General features: G+C 41.8%; 1 protein-coding gene across 1 annotated transcript in view; it reads right to left on the bottom strand.

Moving 5' to 3' along the window:
- cftr (CF transmembrane conductance regulator) overlaps positions 1-22,269 on the bottom strand; it is a 65,807-nt gene that overhangs the window by 35,310 nt on the left and 8,228 nt on the right. The window contains exons 4-11 of the mRNA XM_049573027.1: positions 20,151-20,366; positions 19,396-19,485; positions 14,008-14,171; positions 13,560-13,685; positions 10,489-10,735; positions 10,313-10,405; positions 5,773-5,949; positions 5,366-5,557 (exon numbers count right to left, since the gene is read on the bottom strand). Of these exons, the coding sequence (XP_049428984.1) occupies positions 5,366-5,557; positions 5,773-5,949; positions 10,313-10,405; positions 10,489-10,735; positions 13,560-13,685; positions 14,008-14,171; positions 19,396-19,485; positions 20,151-20,366 (1,305 nt within the window). The remainder of the gene's footprint in view (positions 1-5,365; positions 5,558-5,772; positions 5,950-10,312; positions 10,406-10,488; positions 10,736-13,559; positions 13,686-14,007; positions 14,172-19,395; positions 19,486-20,150; positions 20,367-22,269) is intronic.

Raw genomic sequence — 22,269 nt, 5'->3', positions numbered from 1 at the left:
ATTTGTGCAGGTTTAGCAGCCCCAAAGGTAACATAATCGTTTTGTGATTGAAAAAAAAAAAAAAAAAAGCAATCTGAGGTTAAAATGAGGAGGTGAAAGACGTCAGGAGCCCATCACTGCAAGACTCTTTTTTTTTGTTTTTTAATTGGTAAATCTGCCTTTTGAAAGTGATACTGAGGGATGGGACAAATATATTGAAGAATGGGGACAATATATTGTACTAATACTGTACTACTGGCAGAATGGCTGGTTGATCAGGCAATCCTACAATCATCCCTCTTCAATATTATTTGATTCGATTTGATTTGATCAAAATCGATTATCTTCTGTTATCCATACAGTCATATCTCTTGTCTAACTGAAGAGGTTTTTGACCTGTGATGAGGAAGACACCATTTTGTACTTGGAAAATCTGTCTTTCTACTATTAGTAAAGACCTGTGGCCACGTTTTACAGTTTTTATTTATTCATTAAGTGTTATTTATTCATTTAATTCCATTAATTTATTTAAATACATATATATTTAATTTATTTTATTTTATTTGTCTTTGGTGAAGAGTTAAGTGATATCTGTTATTTTGTCTGTATTTTAATAAAAAATTAATCATTTAAAAAGGGCGCAATCTTTGATCCAAACAGCAACAAAATGGTTTCCACCATTCTTACACATACACACACAAAAAAACATTTTTCTCTCCCAAAACACAAGATTTAAACCACTGTAACTCTTAAATTGACTGACCGGTTACACAGCAAAGACAAAAACTACAACACATTACAAAAACTGATGATGTTGTAAAAAAGGTTGTGTAAAAGCTGCAGTTCAAGATGCCACATTTTTTAAGTGAGGATCATTTTGAGAAACATAAGAAAAAATGTTTTCCTTTGAATTTAAATCTTCAGTTATGAAAGACCATCTTAAATGTATCGGATATAAAATATTATGAATTCTGCCTTAATAAGAATCATGCTTTCTGCAAATGCAGATGAAAAATGTAGATGAATTGCGCTTTTTTTTTTATCATTTAAAAAAGTACCTACTGTGATGCCAGACTGATACAAGACATGACTATACTTAAAATCACTTGTAACCACAAATGAATCCTTCAAATAAAGCTTCAGCTCCAACACAGTTTGAGGATGAGCTGCGTTTAGAGACTGTTTGACAAAACCTCAGAGGAACTGTCTCTCCTGTTTTCAGCCTCAAAACTGAAAATCAAAGCACGTCCTGTCATTTCCATACAATCTAAAGCCGAACTGACGGTGTGACTCCTCTCCACACTGCTTTTGTTATTGACCTAACATGCCAGCGTTTGACACCTCCCCTCAAAGACAAAATGGAGGCAGATTTTTTTTTACAGTATATTGAGGCGTCAGTGTTGCACGCCATCTTTGTTTGCTGTGACAACATGTTGTGTTTTTGTCAAAACCACTGAGACACTGTCGGTGCCACAGGAGATGGAGGTGGCTGTAAAAAAATATGATGTGTCGCCCTCTGTTTGAGCTGCTCCACTGATGTCTGTATAAATGATACTAATACAGTGTATTTAAAACACCAATATAAACAAAAAATGTCACTGATTTATCAGTATAAACAAAAAATTTGATTTGATTCAACACTTTTTAAATGCTTGTGGTAGTTCGGAGACACAGTGTGGGACAGTTCATTACTCAATATATGACATCACTGTAATGTACTCTTCCTGTATATTCTACATATAGATGACATGTCCTTGACGTATCTCAGACATCAACATTTCTGAGACCTTTACATCTAAATCATTTATGTCAACGTTTGTATTGCATGTTAGACTTTTTGTGTATCCATTCAGACTGTTTGTATTTTCTATATACATAAGTATCTTACTATATCTTACTATATAATGAGGAAAACTGTGTGTGTGTGTGTGTGTGTGTGTGTGTGTGTGTGTGTGTGTTCCACGTTTTTCTCCTCACTGACTTGGTCAATCCATGTGAAATTTGGCACAGTGGTAGAGGGTCATGGGAGGATGCCAATGAAGCAATATTACATCAGTTGGCCAAAGGGGGGCGCTATAGCAACCCATTGAAATGTCAAACTTTGAATGGGCATATCTCATGCCCCGTATGTCGTAGAGACATGAAACTTTGCACAGAGATGCCTCTCCTCATGAGGAACACATTTGCCTCAAGAACCCATAACTTCCGCTTATATAGATTTTCCACCATTTTGAATTTTTTGAAAAACACTTCAAATGGATCTCTTCCTAGGAAGTTTGAGCGATCTGCATGAAACTGGGTGAACATAATCTAGGGAGCAATATCTAAAGTTCCCTCTTGGCAAAAGTTGGAAAACTTCCTAAAACTGAGCTTCTATAAGGCAATGAATATTGCGGAGGGCGTGGCTCATCACATAAAGGTGTAGAACATCTCAAGGGTTTCACCCATCACCACGCAACTTTGTAGGCATATGAGCACACATAATCTGAGGGGACCCCTCCATTATTGAGCCCATCAAACAAAATGGGGGCGCTAGAGAGCTCATTTCTTATCTAGGCCTAACCGCCATATGGATTTTTACTAAACTTGGTAGATATGTAGAACAGGACGCCTCAAGGTGACTGGAGAAATTTAACTCTAATTGGCAACTGGGTGGCGCTATAACAACAGAAAAATGCTTCAAAATGGCTAAAATGCAACCGATCACTGTGGCTCCCCCTGTGGACCAATGTTGGTGTTTTTTCTAATTTTTGGTATGACTAAGTCATGGTATGGTATGCTGTACTCAATGTGTATGGACTAGTTATACATGCATGTGCAGTATCTACAAAAAATATTATATCACTTCTGGCAGTTTGCAGCATAAAAATCCTACTAGTTTTTCTGCTCAACAATGTAAAACAAATTTAATAATATGACTGAATGTAGAGTCACAGGACAGATCTGACGGTGTGTCCACACAGCTTGTCTGAGCTGCAAACGTCCGTCACTGGGAACCAACAAGCTCATATTCCATCCCAGTGACATAACGTGAGATTTCCATAGCAACAGAGGAGACATTATTCTGCTGAGGGACCCGTCACTCAACAGTGAGGCTTATGAGAGCCTGAGTGTGTGTGTCAGTGTAAGAGACAGAAGCTGTGCAGGCATGCGTGTCTTTGTGTGTGTGAGGCTCATAATGGGTGTGAATGTGGAGCCGGGGAAACCTGAACCTTCTTGATGCTTTGCAGAGGCTCCAAACAGACAAGTGAGCAGAGAGCACCTGAGGAGGAGGAGGAGGCTGCTGGAGATGAATTTATTGGAGAAAACTGTTATGAAAAGCAAAGTTATTCATGACTAAAGGTAACACTCAGTGACATCTTCAGTGCAACATGTCGCTACTGTGTGTCACTGATTTATAGTCACTCGACATACTCCTGCTCACTGACACGGCCTCAAAACAGGATCGCAATAAAATGTAGTATATGTCGATGAGAGAGTCATTTATACTGGATATGGATCAACCTAGATAGATCCAAACAGCATAAGTTAACAGACAGCTGTCATTTAATCTGCAGTGTTGGGATGTGCGTCATTGTACACGCCCATTTTTCACTGCAAAGTTTGTGCCGAGGTGAGAAGGAACTGAAAGTAGCGTGGACATAACGAAAAGAGGGGAAAATGAGAGGAAGTGAGGAGCAAAGCAGTGGTGAAGCTGAAGAAGAACTTTGGATAAAAAAGTCCCACAACGTCAATAATTTTGAAGTGGCCTGGCGTCCTGAAAGGTGCACAGACAAAGACAGTCTGCAAAATATGTGGTCGGTTGTGCCAACGAGGACGGGAAACACAACAAATTTTCATCACATGAAAAGGTGGCGTCCCAGCGACTACATGAAAATCCGACCCAAACTGCATTAAGTCCACCAACAAGTGTTCAACGGCCGACCACTTCTGCCGATCAATAGTGTCCTCTTTTGCCGCCGTTACCCCGTCTGAGAAGCGATGGAAAAGGAGCAGAGATATAACAGCCGCAGTGTCATACTTTCTAGCCAAGGACATGATGCCCATTAGCAGAGTGGAGAAAGACAGGGTCAAGAAATTAAATAAAGTGTGAAACTGCAGGTACGAGCCCCAAGGCAGGAAATGTTTTCTCAAACTGCTCTACCCCAGTTTTACGACAAGTGCCGGGGGAAGCTGAAAAATCATTTGGTTCCTTCAGGTGTCAGACGTTATCAGGATACTTTTCAAACTCGCAGCATTATCAAATTATACATCATGATAAATATCGATATCGAACAATGCAGGAAAAATTATCGGTATATTTTCTGCCATATCGCCCAGCCCTAGGCTTCAATTAATGTCAGTTGAGGGGACAAGTTCTCATGGTGGTAGCAAAGTATCGAAATATCCAGTGAATTTTTAAACAATTATTGCAGCTTGACAAAGTTTTCCATAAGTATTTAAAAATCACTGACATCTTAAACAACCACCTGTGCCGTTTTATTTTTAGGTTAGGATTCCTTCAGCGTTCACTGTTCAGGATGTTTGGACCGGGAGCCAAATCACCCACAGAGGTCTCCTCCTCCTTCAAAACAAACAGGTCCAGTAATTACAACCAGTAAAAAAAAAAAACCTGAATAAAGCAGTTTCACGTTGGAAATGTGTGTTTCTGCGACACTCTTCAGAGCATCAAGAGGAGCTGCTAGTTGAGGTGCCGCTGACATTAACTCAACTTGTTTATCTGACAACTTAAATTCCAATGATTAAAATCCTTCAACAGGTGAAAAGGTAAAGTTAAAAATCTAAAAAGTGATGGTGACGTGAAACAGTAAGAAAGTCAGCTGGAAATGTTTCAGTGTCCATCGCTTATAGAAAATCCAGAGTGTGATCCACTTCTGTCCATATTCTTAATATCCAAACACCCATATTTTCTCAACACATCACTTATCATGTGAGAGCCCACTGAGCTTCTGCATTACGTGCCACACTGCACCTGTGTATTCAGTCACATTTTGTGCCTGTGTTTTGAATACTCCTGTGGTCCATCTGCATGTTCAGTATGCTCCAAATATGTGTTTTCACCAAAATATGGGTATTAATCTTCATATTTTAGGGGAAATATGAGTGTTTGAAGCTCCCTGACCATATTGACTGGATTGTGTTTTGACATGTTTGCTGGCCAGGTGAAAATATCAACAGACTGCACTGATTTACCACATTAAAAATCTTGGCAAAAATCCTCTGCTGTAACAGAAGTGGTTATATTTAATGTGTTTGGGTGAGCCTGGTGTCATAAGCAAATGATTTGTGTAGTTCACATGAGCAACAACAGCCTCCATGTTTGACCATCCCGACAGAAATACACTGACAAAGAGAAAGAACGAATAACATGATAAAGTGAAGGTACCTCCTCCAGCTGGCAGGCCTTGATGACGGACGTGTAGCGGTACTCGTCATAGGTCAGGCCAAACAGGATGTTGTCTCGAATTGTCCCCGGCATGATCCAGGAAGTCTGTGGTGAGAACGAGATGCGACCACTGTGTCGGATTTTACCCTCCGATGGCACCAGCTCTCCCAGGATCATCATGAGCAGGGAACTCTGCAGTGAACAGAGAACATTTTTATGCTGAGGCATTAAGATGTTGCTCTCACACAGAGCAGACTGCAGTGAGTCAGCATGTAGGGCCTCAGTGCCTTGCTCGAGGACACTTTGACCAAACATCTGACAGTAAATGGATTCAGTAGCACATGCAGATTCTGTGCAGTCTCAATAAACACTCTACCCACAACCTGATATTATTTTGTTTGACCTACCTTCCCTGAGCCAGTGGATCCAGCCACTGCCAGCATCTTGCCCTTCTCCAGGTACAGGCTGATGTTTTTGAGCACAGGTGTGACGTAGAGGTTAGTGAAGAAGAGGCCGGCATCACCGTTCAGGTGTCCGTTAGCTTTGTTCTCCTGCTTGATCCTCTCAAACAGCTCACCGATGCCCTGCACAAAAGTTCAAATCAGAGTCTTAATGGATTAAATAAACACTTAAGATGGTACACAGAAACATAATTTATATTTAACCATTTCTCCCAGTTCGTGGAGTTTTCATTTCGTTTTTAAAGCTCCAGTGTGTCGGATTCAGGGGGATATATTGGCAGAAATATAATATAATAATAACAATAAGTCTGTTTTCTTTAGTGTATGATCACCTGAAAATAAGAAGTGTTGTGTTTCCGTTACCTCAGAATGAAATGCTTACATCTACATAGGGAGCAGGTCCTCGTCTATGGAGATGGCTATGCTGCACCACCATGTTCCTACAGTAACCCAGAATGGACAAACCAAACACTGGCTCTCGGTAGGGACATTTGCGTTTTCACATCACCCACTGTAGTTAGCAGCACCTCCACGATGAGCAGTGTTGGAAAAACACTGTTTTTTTAATTTTTATTTTCTAACATGAACTTGATTTTTTCAGTTTTTCTAGTGGTCTAAATCACTGAGTCCTAAATCTTACACACTGGACCTTCAAAATACAGTTTCAAAATGTACAACATATATGTACGGTATTAGTGATGTCATGAGAACCGATACTCATGATACCTTTCGGAAAAACAAAACAAAACCAGTGATACTCATTTTTTTGAAAAACCGGAAGAACTGATACGAGCGTAAGATAAGAAGCGGTGTTATGACTCTTCCAGAACTGATGGGGGCAGTATACGCCATACAGCGTTACAGTACATGCCCACATTCATAGTGAGGGGGTGACAAGGAAGTAGAACTACACATGGCATACCTACACGCAAAAGGATGGCAGAAGCAAGCGCTTGAAAGTAAGCTGGTACGGTCCGGTACTGCATACTACTAAGGCCCTGTTTAGACGACAACGGTTTCTCTAAAAACAGAAAAGTCTGTCCTTTGCGTTTTAAAAAACTTCTGCGTTTATATGACAATGTTATTGAAACGATCCCCGTTCACACAGAGCCGCAAAATCTACTGGAAACGCTGTAGGTTGCACGCCAGGTCAATGGGTGGCAGTGTAAATTTGCAAAGCAACACCACAGCATGACGCCATGCACCTGCGCTGAAGCGCCTTCCTCTACAACGCGGTGATTACAAACCAAAACAAAGAAGACACAATGGCGAAAACATGCACAGATAACTTTGTCTGGATGGACGACGAGGTGGAGCTGCTACAGTAACAGATCTACGCTTCACTTCAAATCAACAGGGTGAGCAGCACAAACAGAGCTCGGCATTGTTAATGTTGTGACGGTCAGCTTGCCTAGTGACTGGAACCGTATGCGCATGTGCGAAAAGTTTTGCTGTTAAATGTCATTCAGTTCATCCAAAAATATCCCAATTAAAATCAGTAGCATAATAAGAAGATATGTCTCTTATTTATTGTTATTTTGTTCCATTTCAACAACACAGAGAACAGCTTGAACAAGCTGCGTGTGAGCTAACGATCAGGGATTTCACTCTCAGCAGTAGACCACTGCGCATGCACGTCTACCTCCGAAACACAGCGGTTGGGGTGCGTTTGATTTATTGTACTGGGACATTTGATTTTTCCACAACTGGACCACGGACGTAAAACAAATATTTTACTACACATGTTGTTAAGTGTTTCTAATTTCTTTCTACTCCATACAGGTACAGTAAAATATTGAAATGTTTTTATTTGTTTGTTTGGTTTTTGACATTGCTTTTTAAAAATGCATGAAGCGAGGAGAGGTGAGCAATATGAAGCAATGAAGGTTTTGGTAATAGCACCGGCAAGAATTTAAAACTACTTTACCCCTGTATATACAGTAAGTAATATCAATCTGTTGATAGAAATGTACCCTTATTGGACAGGACAGGTAAGCGTGAAGGAGGGAGAGAGAGAGAGGGGGGATGGCATGCAACAAAGAGCCACAGACTGGATTTGAACCCGGGCCGCTGCGGCAACAGCCACTGACGTCCCAGAAATGTTATTTTATATGCAAATATTTTAATAAAGTATTTCTTGTTTAAGTACATGGGATTTTAGGATTATTTTTTTTTTGTTTTACCGTGGTATCGATACTGGGGTACGATACTAGATATTAGTGATGAGCGAGTACATCATCATCTGTGTCTGTGTCTGTATCTGTTCAACCAACCAAATTATCTGTAACTGTACTTGGAGTGGGCGGGGTTTATGCCAGAATTGGGTGGAGTTTAAATCAAAAGTGGGTTGAGCCTAATCAGACAATGTTGTTTTAAGCCTGAAATTTATTTGGATTAATCAGCAGTTGAAATATTTATTACCTGTGAGAAACGTATTTACAGAGCAGCCTCAGAGCTGAGCTTGAGATAATTTTTTATCACAAGAGTAACAGATTAAACACAACTACCAAAATGAGGATTTTCCTTCATCACAAGTACAGATAATGACACATTTTACTTGTATGTACATTACCTGTATGGGATGTTCGTTTCATTTGAGTATTCAGCTCAACCCTACTAGATATCGTCTTAGATTTTGGATATCCTAATATTTTAAGTGTTTTCCTGGTTTTAAAGGCTGCGTTACAGTTAAGTGATGTAATAATCGCCGAGCCCTGTACTGTACTTCATCATATCACATGAAACTACTACAGAATACTATATTAGAGTAAAGAGCCCTGTGTTTTACCACCAACAGTCTTCTTTAACAACATTGTACCGTGCTACACAAATGTAAACGTCATTTTCTGTGTGTGTACATGGTTTGTGTTTTTACTTTACATGCAGTAGCTGTCTGCCTGATGGATGTCTGAGTGTGAGTCATGCTGTGCTTTCAGACCAAACTGCTGTGACAAACAAGAGAGTCTCCAAAGATAGAAGGAGAACTCCCAAACTCTCACAGTGGCCTCATTTCACATCATCTGTCACCGTCTGCGTAAAGATTAATGGGTGACACATCACTGTTAAGAAAAGGGAACTCTGCTCGACTCGCCCGGCTTAATCATTGACCTCTGTGACATTTCATGGGTCAGCGTCTCTCTAATGCCGGGGAGTCGCTCGCTGCGGTTTGTATAGGTTAGTCTGTGCGATTCTCATTCTAATGAGCTGACGTACACGCTGTCAGCAGTAAAGAAAGGCAACACCCCTCCCATTCATCTGAGAATGGCACATTCCAGGAAGAGGAGAAGGCAAGAGGAGAATCTGGGAATGAGGTGATGAACACTGTGAATCTCAAAGGGAGATTCAGAGTGTTCCCAGCAAAGGCAAAGTTTGGTGACGACACTGCGATAATTAATTACGCAAAGAGACAGAGAAAAAAACACAGATGGAGGCTGGTTTTCTCACGGTGTCGGGTGGTCAATAAATCACACCTGTGAGATGAAGTTTACAGCCTCTGCCCATAGATAAGATTAAACTACACGGTCCCAGTGATGGTGAGGAATTAACTCTTACACCTGTAATGCAACGTGGATTTAGGACAAGACTACACTATAACACACTACAGACCATCACCAATAATAACATTTGGGAGTCAGATAATGACACACAGAGGGCGTTTTGCAGGTTACAAAATGCGCGGCGCACCGCACTGCCTTTTGTTTTTGTTGGGAAAAAGAAGAAAAAACACTTGCTGTTGCCAGGCAACCACTAACTCATCTCCTTATTCTAACCTTCCTGTGTAATATACCGTTTATTTATCCTGCAGTAATCAGTGTGTAGTTGCTGACATGTTGAGGCAGAGGGTACTTTCTGTAGCTCTGGTTGAGGGTGAGAGGCTGTCAGCAGATAAACAGAGATCTGTGTGGGTACATGAGACCCTAAAAAAGAGGCTGGATCATGGGGAGTACCACCAGTTGGTCCAGGAGCTTCTCCTCCATCATGGATGTTTACAGGCAGATTTTAGGATGACTCAGGGGCAGTTTGACAACCTGCTGTCTATCATCAGGCCGTATAGCTCTGGGCATCCAGCAACCACTGCCACCAGTTTCTCCTCCATTGTTTACCAACTGTTAATTTGTTGTCGTGACCACCACAGAAGGCCCGCCTCTCAAATCATCCCATTGGACAATGGGGTAAAAGTGGAGATGACATGGAGCGCTTTCCAGCTCTGAGTCGAAGTTTTATAACTCAAGGTGTTCAGAGTGCTCAGGCAAAAACCACCAGGCGCCTAGAGTGCAGAAACATGAGGTGCGTAGCAAAAACAGCGATGCATTGCAGCTGCAAAAATGCTTTCCACGTGATCGCGGCCTAATTTGTTTACATAAACAAACATATCTGACACTTGTCAGTCGTCTCGAGTGGAAAAACTACAGTATCTAATGGCAACACCGTTTCTAAACTACCTTAAACATGTCTGGCATCCTAACACACAAGCAAATGAACAAACCTCGTCCCAGGATGCAGATACGTTGACCAGCTCCAGTTCAGTGGTGGTCAGGTTGTACTCCAGCACTCTGTATTCTTCCTTCAATAAGAAATCCTGGAGGAAAACACAACAATGGAAGATGTATCAGTGCCTTGATGAATGGCGTCCCCCTCAGACGTGCACGTCTCTGAACCCACCTCAATCTTCTTGACCAGTGCCAGCGTGTCATACCACATCTGGATGGATCCTGGCAGCTGGCGGGTCAACGTCATCCGCAGCACCATGCAGTAGGAGGCTGTGGTGAAGATACGCCGCAGGATGATGCCTTTACTGAGCGCATGCGGCACGATGGCAGACACGATGACCAAGATGGCGGAAAAGAAGTATGAGGCGCTGTAGAAGTAACGCAGAGAACCTATCTTCCTCGTCAGTGTCATCTCGTCCCTGAGGAGGGAAGGAAAGAGGGACGGAGGAAAGAAGTTTGTTTTTTTATTTCATAAGTATATGAATAATACTAGTGTGATAAAGCTTCATTGAAACACTGCTTCATTATTTTACATTTGTTGTAATCTATATCAGATGAACACATTTATTCATATCACATTACTGAGAATTACAGGATCTCTCTGCAACCAGCATCCAAAAAGGCGTTCTGGTGAACAACATGTCAGTTTTTCATGATGCTATTATCAGGTAAATGTGAAGTCTTGATGGCTCCATGTTAGCGCTGTTGGCTATCAAACTATTTCTGCACCATGACACCAAAACTCTTTCCTGTACGTTTATTGTACTTGCCAATTACAGTGATCCTGATTCTGGCTCTGACAGCCAGCAGTGACGCCAGCGTGGTTCTGCTGGCTAACCACATGTTTTAACATCTCTGTCTCAGTTTTAGCACCAGGTTGATTCCACTTCTGCTGCTCAGTTGAGGCCTTCTGAGTTGGCTGACTCTCTCGTTCTTGTTTCTTTTACCTGCTCAGTTTCATTTATTACAGTATATCTATAATATCAATACACATACAGCATATAACAAGATACTGCAGAGATGGATGACTTGAAGGATCAGGGATATATACTTCAATCTCCACACTTCAGTCAATAACAATAAAAGCTTCTCCCCTTCAACACTGTTAAAGTGGCCTAAGACCTGCCGATACCCATCTCTGATACTACGTTATTTAAAGATATTTTTACAAGTTTAAATGACAGTAGTGATGACTGTCTGCTTTTTACTTAGTCATAGTCCTGAGTAGGGATGGGAATCGACTGGTTCAATTCATCAACATCATTAGCCTTTATGCTTAATGACTCCTTTATCGATTCTTTTCATTACACCAAATCTTTACGTCGATGACGCACATCACGTTCGTCAGTCAGCAGTACGTTCAACAACAAAGAAGACGAAATGGTGGAGAGACAGAAGCGGTCGAAAGCTTGGCTTCACTTCACCAAAAAAGACTCATGACATTCACTCATCACAACAGCATGACGTGCAATTTGTGCAGCACCGTAATTACATGCAAGGGCGGAAACACCACCAACGCTACAGTGATTTATTTTCCACTACAGGGCTCTACTGTGCGAGTATTTCAACGTTACTCGCATTTGCGACTAAAAATTGTTTTGTGCGAGCAAAATAAATCATTCAGCACGCTGTGCGAATACAGATTTCAACCAGCAGCAGAGACGAAAGGCGAATCCTGCCGGTTGTGGGTTGAACGAGGGTCACAGACACAGACACGGACAGGAATGTATTCCTGTCAAATACGGCAGCCATAGTGCTCCGCGGCGCAAGATAACGGCTTACTGGCGACAGAGAAGCCCGGCTCCAGGTCCAATAATTTCCTCTTCTTGGTGTCATGACTGCCCAGTAGTACCTGAACAGCCGTGCCGTGGCGGCACACAGGTATGTGATGTGTCAGAGGAGAAACGAGCCGTTCACATTTCCACAAACCTCACCGCACTTTAGGGACTGATCATTACTTATGAAGGGACTGTCAGGGGAGGAGGGTGGCTGGTTGATTTTTATTTTATTTATTTATTTATTTTATTTTGATCCCCCCTATGTTAATCACTTATTGATGCTGTTTTTGAAGTATGAATAAGTCAGTAAGTAATTTATTCCATTGAAATATCATTGATGTATTATAGAAAAGAGATTTATCTTTTTATAAATGACAAAAGGCACATCTGCCTCATTTTCGCTGTGGTATCGTGATACTACTCAGAACCATGACACTTTCACTGGTATCGTACCGTGGGTCCCAATTTTGGTACCGTGACAACACTAACAGAATGCACAGCACAGGAAGCGGAACTGCTGCATTATATATAAAATCAGTCATTAATATTTTGTCTCCTCTTTAAACTACTTTTTTTCAGTCTTGTCTTAATGTAGCCACAGTTATGATGAGTTCACACCAAAGGTGAAGTGAACATTTTGCACAGCATGATTACACACAAAGATGGAGATAGGTGCAAATTGGTGCCAGGAAATGTCAATCACGCAAATGAAGCGACACCAATGACACAAACCTGCAAAAATTCGCATATTCACGTGTTTGCAAGAGCCTTTCAGCGTTGGCATCTGTTTGAAAATCTCCTGACGTTTCAGAAATCAGAAATGGAGGATAAACTTATTGTCGCCACCTGTGGGCACCCGAGGCTCTACCACTCAAAGACGGTACCGTACAGAGACGGAACAAAAAAGGAGAGGGCTCAGAGAAAAGTGAGTCAAGTAAGTTAATTTAAGTAGGTCTTTTATTGTGAAAGGTAAACAACAGAAGGAGTGAAGCGGTTATACATGGCCCTGATAGTATGAGAAATATTAGAGTGCTGCTGTCTTGGTTCAGAACCGTGTTAACAGTGTTCATATCACTTGATTCCAGCTATTGGTTGGATGATCAAGTTACCCATTAGCTGCCTTCCCGCATTAGTTAGCAAAACTGCTAGCACAGCTGTAAAGGGTGAGTATTTGCCCATTGCGAAATACTCTAAGAAACACTTCATTGGCCGTATTCGTATGAGTTACACAAGATGTAACTGTTTCATGACGTCAGTGCCGCCTCCCTATCGTCTCTTCTTAGTCACGGAGAAAGGCCTCTGACAAACTCATAGTTTACATTACCAAAATTAACACTGAATGACGAACAGACCTGCTGTTGCAGTCACCATGAAGCAAACATGAGTAAACTTGGGTATTAACAGAAAAGGCAACAGCAGTGGGAAATGGTTGTTTGTGACGCAGTTGGGTGTTTTGGTGTCTTACTGCCTGATGTTCTTGATGATGGTCTCCATCACCTCCTCCCAGCCGTACGCCTTCACAGAGTGGATGTTCTCCACGATCTCTGTGGTGAGAGCCAGACGGCGGCTGATCATCCCTGCACGCTGTGTCCTGTTTACGGTTAAACATTGTCAACTCACAGCAGCATCAACACACAGAACACAGACAGAGCAAGTCACACGGTCACCAGGACACACGTCTGTAAGCATGACTGCATACATACATAGAAGCGTTTACATGCATATCACAACATGCAACTACACATGCACAAACATGCATTTATGAACAAATAAAATACGAATAGAGAGAAGACAAAATACAGGAGCTGCTAGACATCAGACTATAAAACAACTACAAGTTTATGTGTGGTTTTTAATATTTTCACACATATATTTGTTCTATGACACAAGTGGCTGTTGTAGTGTTTCCTCACCGGTGCGGCCCCATCTTCTGTGAGAGCCAGGCTTGGATGATGCCGAGCAGAGTCAGAGCTGCCAGCGCACAGAAGCCGTTCACCTCGATCAGCTCCCAGATCAGACCCACACACAGAATACACTGCAGGGGAGTGATCCACACAAAGTGGGCCAGACCCAGGCTCTGGAATAAAACACACACAGTACGCAGAGATCACGTCAGCGTACACAGAGGAACTGGAATATGTGCTTGATGACAGAGAGGTCAAAGGTCAAGTTCAAGGAATACTCCAGTGAAAAACCTGTGGGCTTGTAAGGTGGCTCTGGGAGTTAACGGAGGACAGCGTCATCTTGGATCAACACACACAAAACAGAGATGGAAAAGTATTCATGTGCAACAAAGGTAAACAGTTAACTGAGCTGGCAGCAAACACATTCTGTCTTTAACCACAGTAAAGTGAAAACATGAGGGTTTGGGACAGACTGAGCGCACAGACAGACTGAGCGCACAGACAGACTGAGTGAGTGGATCATGTTATGTTGGGCCACTGTATGAAGAGGCAGGTCTGACTGAGATACAACAGTGAGTAAAACACTGTAATTCAAATAAAAATGGGCACTCTCTGTCTCACTCTCTTTTCATCAGTGCTTATTTCCAGAATTTGATGTTTCCTTTTTTTTCCACCATCAACACACTATAAACCCATATCCATCCACGACACACAATTTTAATGTAAAGTCAACACAAATGACCCAGACTGACAAAATGCCAAAAACCTAATGTTCACTTGACAAAAAAATAATAAGTCATTTTCTCACGTTGAGTCAACAGTTTTTGAGTGTTGAGTTAATTTGACTAAAATCAAGAATTAGTCTAATTAGTTTAAGGCCAAATGGGGTGAAATAGGTGGAGTTTCCCAGCATGCCATGGGACGATGTGTTTAAGGCCATAAGCTGAGGAAAACTGTGTTTAAATGTGTTCTACATCACTCATGTTACCCATTATGCAGAGATTAATGTTCATGTATTTTACAATGGTTCTAATGGGTAACAGTTAATGTTGTGGTAAAAAACATTTTGCACTATGAGTTAAGTCATATACACCAGGGGTGTCACCGTGGACCAGAACAACCCTACCAGGAACTGTGGGCCCTTAGATGGCCTGTACATAAGAACTGTTTGTACCCAAGTAATAACTGTCCTTAAATTTACCTGGCTGAGCTCTATTTAATCGTTATATGCTTACAGACATTTCTTCAGAAACTTAACAAGGTAGTGGTTCAGGAATCACCTCCTTCCTCAATTTCAACTGAAAATACAGCTGATCAAGAAATGTAACAGCCACCTCACTGATGGTTGAAACAAAAAACCAGCACAAACCTGACAATTACCAAAATAAGCCACCATGTTCTGAACAGACACATCATAAACACTGTGGGTTTATATTAAAACATAGGTGCATACAGGCCGAACAGAAAAATTAAGAGATACTAAAGAAACACTAAATCAGCACAGACAGGCATGATGGGAAACAAGGGCGGTCCCATCGTTACTAGACTCTCAGCACCAGCATGGAGGTGCACATCACAGCTGAGACAGCGGAGCAGAGTCGAGTGGTGTGACCACAGTGACAGGTGTAAACTATGAAATACACTGCTGCATAGCTAGTTAACAATGACTCTTTATGGTTAAAGTCTGATATAGTTCTGCTGTTGACAGCTGTCATGTCACTTATGCTCATCACATCTGTTTGAGATGTCAGTCAATTTTATTGTGCTGGTTATTCTGTACACACAACATCCATCGCACGTCTGTCTGTCCTGGGAGAGGGATCTCTCCTCAGTTGCTCTTACTGAGGTTTCTTACATTATTTACCCTGTGAAAGGTTTTTTAGTGTTAAAGAGTTTTTCCTTATCTGAGTCGAGGGTCTGAGGACCATTGATGCATATAGAGAACAGGATAGTGTTAAGAGACAGGGCCCCGTTCAGTCCTATGAAAGTTGCTCAGTGGCACATGAGGCCAAAATAGTTTGGCTTCTCTGGTATGAATTTACCCAGATCTTCTACATTGTGGAGCACTAGAGACTTCAACAGCTGAGCAGCTAGACTCCAGTTTGGCTCTCGGCTAAACTCACTCAGTACGTTTACATGCACGCAGTAGTCGAGCTAAGCTCATAGCTCGGCTCATCAGTCAAGTCAGACTTCTCATCTTGTCTGAGTATACATGCAGGAGAGAAAATCGAATTTCTGAGCAAGTACGTCTGACTCCGCCTCGATAGGCGGCGCTGTGTCTTTTTTAATACAGTGCGTATCAAACTAGTTCTGGTTCTTGTTCAGAAACTTTTTAAAATGAATCCGTGTTTCGCGTTTTCCGACCATCCATAAACTTCAAAATGTTTAGCTCCTTTAGCTGTCAGAGCCTGAATGTAGTTTCCTCATCCAGAACTGCATCTTCTGCTTCTCGGTCGCCAGGGTGTTTGTTTGTTTTTCTGAGAGTTACTGCACTGCTGCTACGTCATCTCCTTCTTCTTCCAGGTGAAAGCTTTCGAAAGAAAAAGTGGTGCACGCGCAGAACGCAGAGCTGGACTCCAGTCGGACGAAATGGATACATGCAGCAATAGTTCGATTTTCAGTCGAAATATGGAGGTGTGTTAGTAGAGCTACGGATAGTCGGGCTAAGCTGTTTACATGCATTTAAACGTCTGGTGTCAGTTGGATTAAGCCAATAATTCTTAACTTTAACTTTTCTCAAGCTGCATGTAAAAGTACTGAATGTGGATGCACTGATGTAATTGTGTAGCTCATCTAGACTTTCCAAATGTTATCGGACCAAATGAATCAAATCCTGATAGTGAAACGAGACGTTTGACAGGGGTTGTATCCTCTGGTTTATAGACGTGTCTTTTACAATGCAAGTCTAAAAGTAAAAGCCTTTATGGGCCCAGATGAATCCCAGTATGGTCCTGGAAGTTGTATTTCCACTGTTGGGCCACAATATTAAATTGTCTTCACAGCCTACTGCTGTTTCTGGGAGCCTGGTAAGGACAGAGGATGTCGTACTTTGTGCAGATTGTAAATCCTCCTGAGGCACATTTTTGATTTGTGAAATTAGGCTATAGATAAAAATAACTAGACTTTGACAATGGCAAATATCTGAACCTGGCCGCACTGGGAAAAGGAAAAGCCATCTCAACCACTGTGGCACCTGTATCCACACAGAGATTCACCGTCATTTACCTCAGTGAGGTCACAGTGCACGGTTTACCACAGGGCACTTTAGAAGGATTACTTCCTGAGTTGTGATGTCACATTACTCTTAAAATTCCCTGTTCCCTGCATGCTGTGCATTGAAGATCAGCAGTGCAATGAATGCATGAATTATTTCTATGACCAAATGCAAAACAGAACAAAAAGTACGCAAGCACAAAAGCAGGGGGCAGAAAGTCAAGAGAGAAAGAAAGGAAAGAGGGAACGTATCAAACGAGCAAAGTTTAGGTTTTGAGGAGTCCAGTTTCATCGAGTCAACACTGCAGTGATGAACCTCAGCTGACCTGGAGGTGTGAAACTCTCAGGTCTCACCCTCAAAGAGCTCCCCTTCATCCACTCACACAAAGACTAGGTAACCCCCACCCGTCATTATAAGGAGAGAATGGTGCATCGGCCAAGTCACATCCACGCCAGGTGATAATTGTCTCGAAGCAGGTTGCAGAGTGTTTCCACATTCAACGCCTCAGTGAGACCTGAGGCAAGACTGAGTTCAGTCCAAACACACACACACACACACACACACCCTCCAGCTATGTTGTCTAGAACAATCACATATTGTTTTTCACACAGATTCACAGTTACAGAATACTGTACCTAAAAACACCTATCCACTAGTGTGTGTTTGTTTGTATACATGTGTGTATTGATCCACATCTACTGTCCTCTAATTGTCCCTCAGTATGAAGAACACAGCGCTCTGTGTTATGGTAATAAGACACATTGACTGAAGTCAGTGAGGGTGTGAGCTGTCAGTCTCCTTGTCCCTCATCGTGCCTGTGGAGACACAAACATTTCTCTGAGCCCCTTATGGGTGGAAAACTACTGAACCTGTTCCTTAAAAAACTGACTTATAGTTTGGGTGCAAAAATTGACATGTAATTCAAATTCAAAAGTCCTTGTCATTGAATCTGCATTGTCTGTGCTTTAAAAGGTCCCGAACTACGCTCATATTTAGGCTCATATTTGTATTCTGGGTTTCTAATGGAACATGTTTACATCCTTTAATGTTCAAAAAACACATTGTTCTTCTCATACTGTCTGCCTGAATATACCTGTGATCACGCTCTGTCTGAAACACTCCATTTTTCTATCTTCACTGAAGGTGTCACTGGAATTGCATTGCTAGGCAACAGTTTGGGTCCATGTTTACTTCCTGTCAGCTGAGGCGGAGGTTATTCTGTCACATTTCACGCCCATCATGCCTCTTTTGATTCCATAATGAAATTTTACAGTCTGCAAATCATGTTTATGTTTTCAATTTGTGTTTTGGCCTGTTGCACCACCCACCGCCGTCTACCAGTCACGCAGTCAGTAGAGTCCCAGCATCAGTTACAGTTACGACTGAGCTACAATGGCTGACGGCGCTACTAAACCCAAACAACCTCATTATGATTCCCAAAAACGCCAAGACAAAACTCGAGGCAAAGCGAGGGTCTATATTGGAGATGCTTTTGAACGGTGGAGAAGAATTTGAAATCGGAAATCGGACACGACTCGCGGCAGTATTTTTGAATTTGAGTGCAGTAACCGTTTTGGCCACATTCTTACATACGGCGCCTTTAAAGTCGATGTAAAGATGGGATTGGATGTGAATTCCCAGCGGGCAGCGTGATGGACGTGATGCATCTGATGCGAAATATGCAAATTAAGTGAGTAGCACAACTTCGCTTCATATGCTGATTCCCAGGAGTCGAAAAATCTGACCGATTCGCGCTGCGATAGCCAATCTCGCATGTATGATGCAAGTTTTTCATGCAATATATTCTAGCGTTCAACTCATGTGAGCATTGCAACGCTAAAATTCGCATTTGGTGTGAACACAACATAAGTGAGAGACATTGGCCGATTAATCTGCTATTGACTTTTTACCGTTCCAAACTATCGCTATTATATTGTTTTTTTTAAATATCCACTATCGGTCTGTCGCTACTTTAAATACCATTAAACCATCTGGGTCTGGGTGAATATTCGATTCTGATTGGCTGCAAGGTGTCCAATAAAAACTGATAGTGGACACATGCTAGTTAGTTCCTGTGAAACTGTCTGTTCACTGTTCTAAATTAATGCGCCAAATTAAATTAATGGAAATACAAACCTGCTCCTGTGTCTCTGTAAGCGTGATAAATATTTGTCTTTTCTCACCTCATCCAGCTTGTTGAGGTGGGCGGACATCAGACTGACCAGCTGACAGGTGCTGATCTTATCCAAGACTCGGCTGGACAGCTTCAGGGTCTGTAAAGGTCAAAGGTCAGGGGTCAGCTGAATCACAAAAGACACAAAGTGAATGGTTTGAGAGGAAGCCGGTGACACGTGGCTATGCTTTGACACCAGGCTGCCACGCCCCCTCACAGCCGCCACCACTGGACTTCCACATGTAAGAGGCTTTCTGGGAATGTTCAGTCATGCGTGCTCATCAAGGAGGAAACATTTAGCTGATGTTAAAAACAACAGCAAGAAAAAAGTTGACAAATGCTCACACACACAGCTGTCTCACTATCTTATCAGCTGGCCTGTTTTGTTTTGTTGCAGAAACTGGTTGTTACAGCCGTGACTTTATGTAGCGAGTGTTTGATTCATGTGTAATCAGGAAAAAGGCTCAGAGTGTCGCTGGCTACAAGTTTTGGGAGACTTCAAACTTGAACTCAACATTTCAAAGGCAAATACTGTACTTTTAACTCCTGCAATGTTGCAACATAAAGTTTAATGAGATAAGATTATTACATATCACTGTTCTTTAGATCTGGAATTGATGACAAAGACTTAACATTTGTGACATGTCTTTAGACACAGAGCTTACAAAAGAAACTGAGGTTGGAAAATCATCTCAACCTGTGAAGACTGTTAAAGGCTATTACACAGCTGACTCTCAGTTCCATAACTACGCCCTGTCCTCTTACCTTCTTGTATATGAGACTGAACAGGGCGATGCGGATCTGCATGCCCAGGTGATGCAGGCCAAAGATGGCAGGTTGCAGCAGGAGGAAACGGGCGGTGAAGAGGAGGCAGAGGCCGAGAGCCAGGAAGTATCCCTGACCCCGCTCAGGAGCGTGGAAAGGGTCGAATGAGGCGATGATGCGACCCAAAAGCTGAGGCTGCACCGTCTTGGAAGCCTCCTACATCGAGAGATGAGATGAGATGAGACAATAAGAGGTTAGTTGATTTGATCTTTGTCTTTTTGTTTTGTTGTTTCTGGTTTGGAAACAAAAATAATTCAGCTTGTCTGGTGGTCTCTTGGTGCAGGATGAAGTGACACCCCGAGTCTGTGACTGACGAGGAGATACAGGATTTGCATTTGCAGTGCATGTCATTCATAAAAACAATTTTTTGTATTAAAAAAAATTTAGGTGTCAAAACTGGCTTCAAAACAGAAACCATATGTGCATAACTGCCACGGTGTATAATCCTATTTTTTTTTAATTATTTAGAATTTTGTATGTTTTACATTTTTAATTTAATGCATTAATTTATTTTTTATTATGTTATTATTATTGTATTTTATCAATTATATATTGTATTGTTATCATTGTTATTATTATATTATACATTGTGATATACTGTAGACTATCATCTGTTTCTTTTCCATATACTTTAGTGCTGTAGTACACAAGAAAAAAAATGTTCAAAACACCCAATGTCACACCGCTTAGCCAAGATGTCTGATATAAGAGGACATCAATGTCATAGTTTCACATTTAACTATACCATTTAAGTGACATCTAGAAAAAAAGTATGTTTTTTCCTCCTTTAAAAGGTTTTTATTTTGGGAAAGAAATTTTTCCTTATCAGCTGTGAGGATGCAAAGACAGACGATTGTCGTATGCTGTAAAGCCTCTGAGGCAAGTTATGATTGGTGTTATTAGGCTTTATAGATAAAACTGAAAGTGAAATACAATTTAAATTACTACTGGTACAGCCCTTTGAGGCCTGCTTTGTGATTGTGCTAAAATGAATTTGGACAGCTAGAAAGTCCTTCCTGCCTTCTGAGAAAACGTCCCCACAGCTTCTCTGTTTCCCCCTCACAGCCTCTTTAACATCTAACAGGCATTCTTGTCGTCATGACAACCACTCAACCAACTGTACTGACTGACGCAACGTCTGCTGTCACCGCCTTTCCCATTAGTCCGGGACAGTGAGGTGGGTTTGCGACACTCTGGTGTGACATGCTTGTGATGTGTGTGCGTCATGGCACTGTGGCTCTACAGGCCCTGGTTGCTCCGACACTGTCAACAGGTAACACACACACACATACACACATACAGGTGGAGCTGGCAGTGTGTGATGAGGAGGTGGTGACTGTGGGAATGTCTAAAACAAATGTAGTCATGACTCTTGCCGGATACGGCAAGAGTCTAATCTACCAGTTAGCTCCGCTGGTAGCTAAGCTCTAAGTATTGTTCTGATTGGTCGTAGTGTTATCTAATTGCATGCGGTGATATTTTCAAATGCATGCTTGGTGCCGCCATTACACACACTGTCATTTTCATTACTCATAGCCAGACCCTAAATCTTTCTAGATTTGGGTCTGGATTTCCAGGCTACTTCACTCTTGGAGTGCACAGCACACTCCAGGCACAGACGGAGCAGCAGAACATCTGGTGCAGTAAAACTAGGCAGCGCTGATCAAATATAAACCAAGATTCTGTTGGCACCTTTTTTATTTCTTGTCTAAAATGTTTCAGAAATAGAGCTTAATTCCAGATAGTTTGTTATTGACCGGCTGCCAACGACAAGTCGTGCATTACATTGCCCACCAGCGGGAGTGTTAATTGGCCCAGTGCGGTGCAGTGCATTCTAGTAGTTGTAGGTTTTTCTACCTCTTGAGCAAAAGCAAATGACACACCAATTTTAAAAGTATTTGCGTCTTTCTGCTGCATAGTAGAGCTTAGATTGGGCCCAAAAAAAAACAGTCCGACCCCACCAGAGCCCGTGCATGTTCTGTCCGTGCCCCATCCGTCCCTATAACTGTAATTATGGGCCTGAGCCCGGTTTAAACACGCCATTTTTCTTTAAGGATTG

Source organism: Epinephelus fuscoguttatus, linkage group LG4, assembly GCF_011397635.1.
Source record: "Epinephelus fuscoguttatus linkage group LG4, E.fuscoguttatus.final_Chr_v1".
Lineage (NCBI taxonomy): Eukaryota > Metazoa > Chordata > Actinopteri > Perciformes > Serranidae > Epinephelus > Epinephelus fuscoguttatus.
Note: the sequence above shows the minus strand (reverse complement) of the source record. Positions and strands in the feature narration are given on the sequence as shown.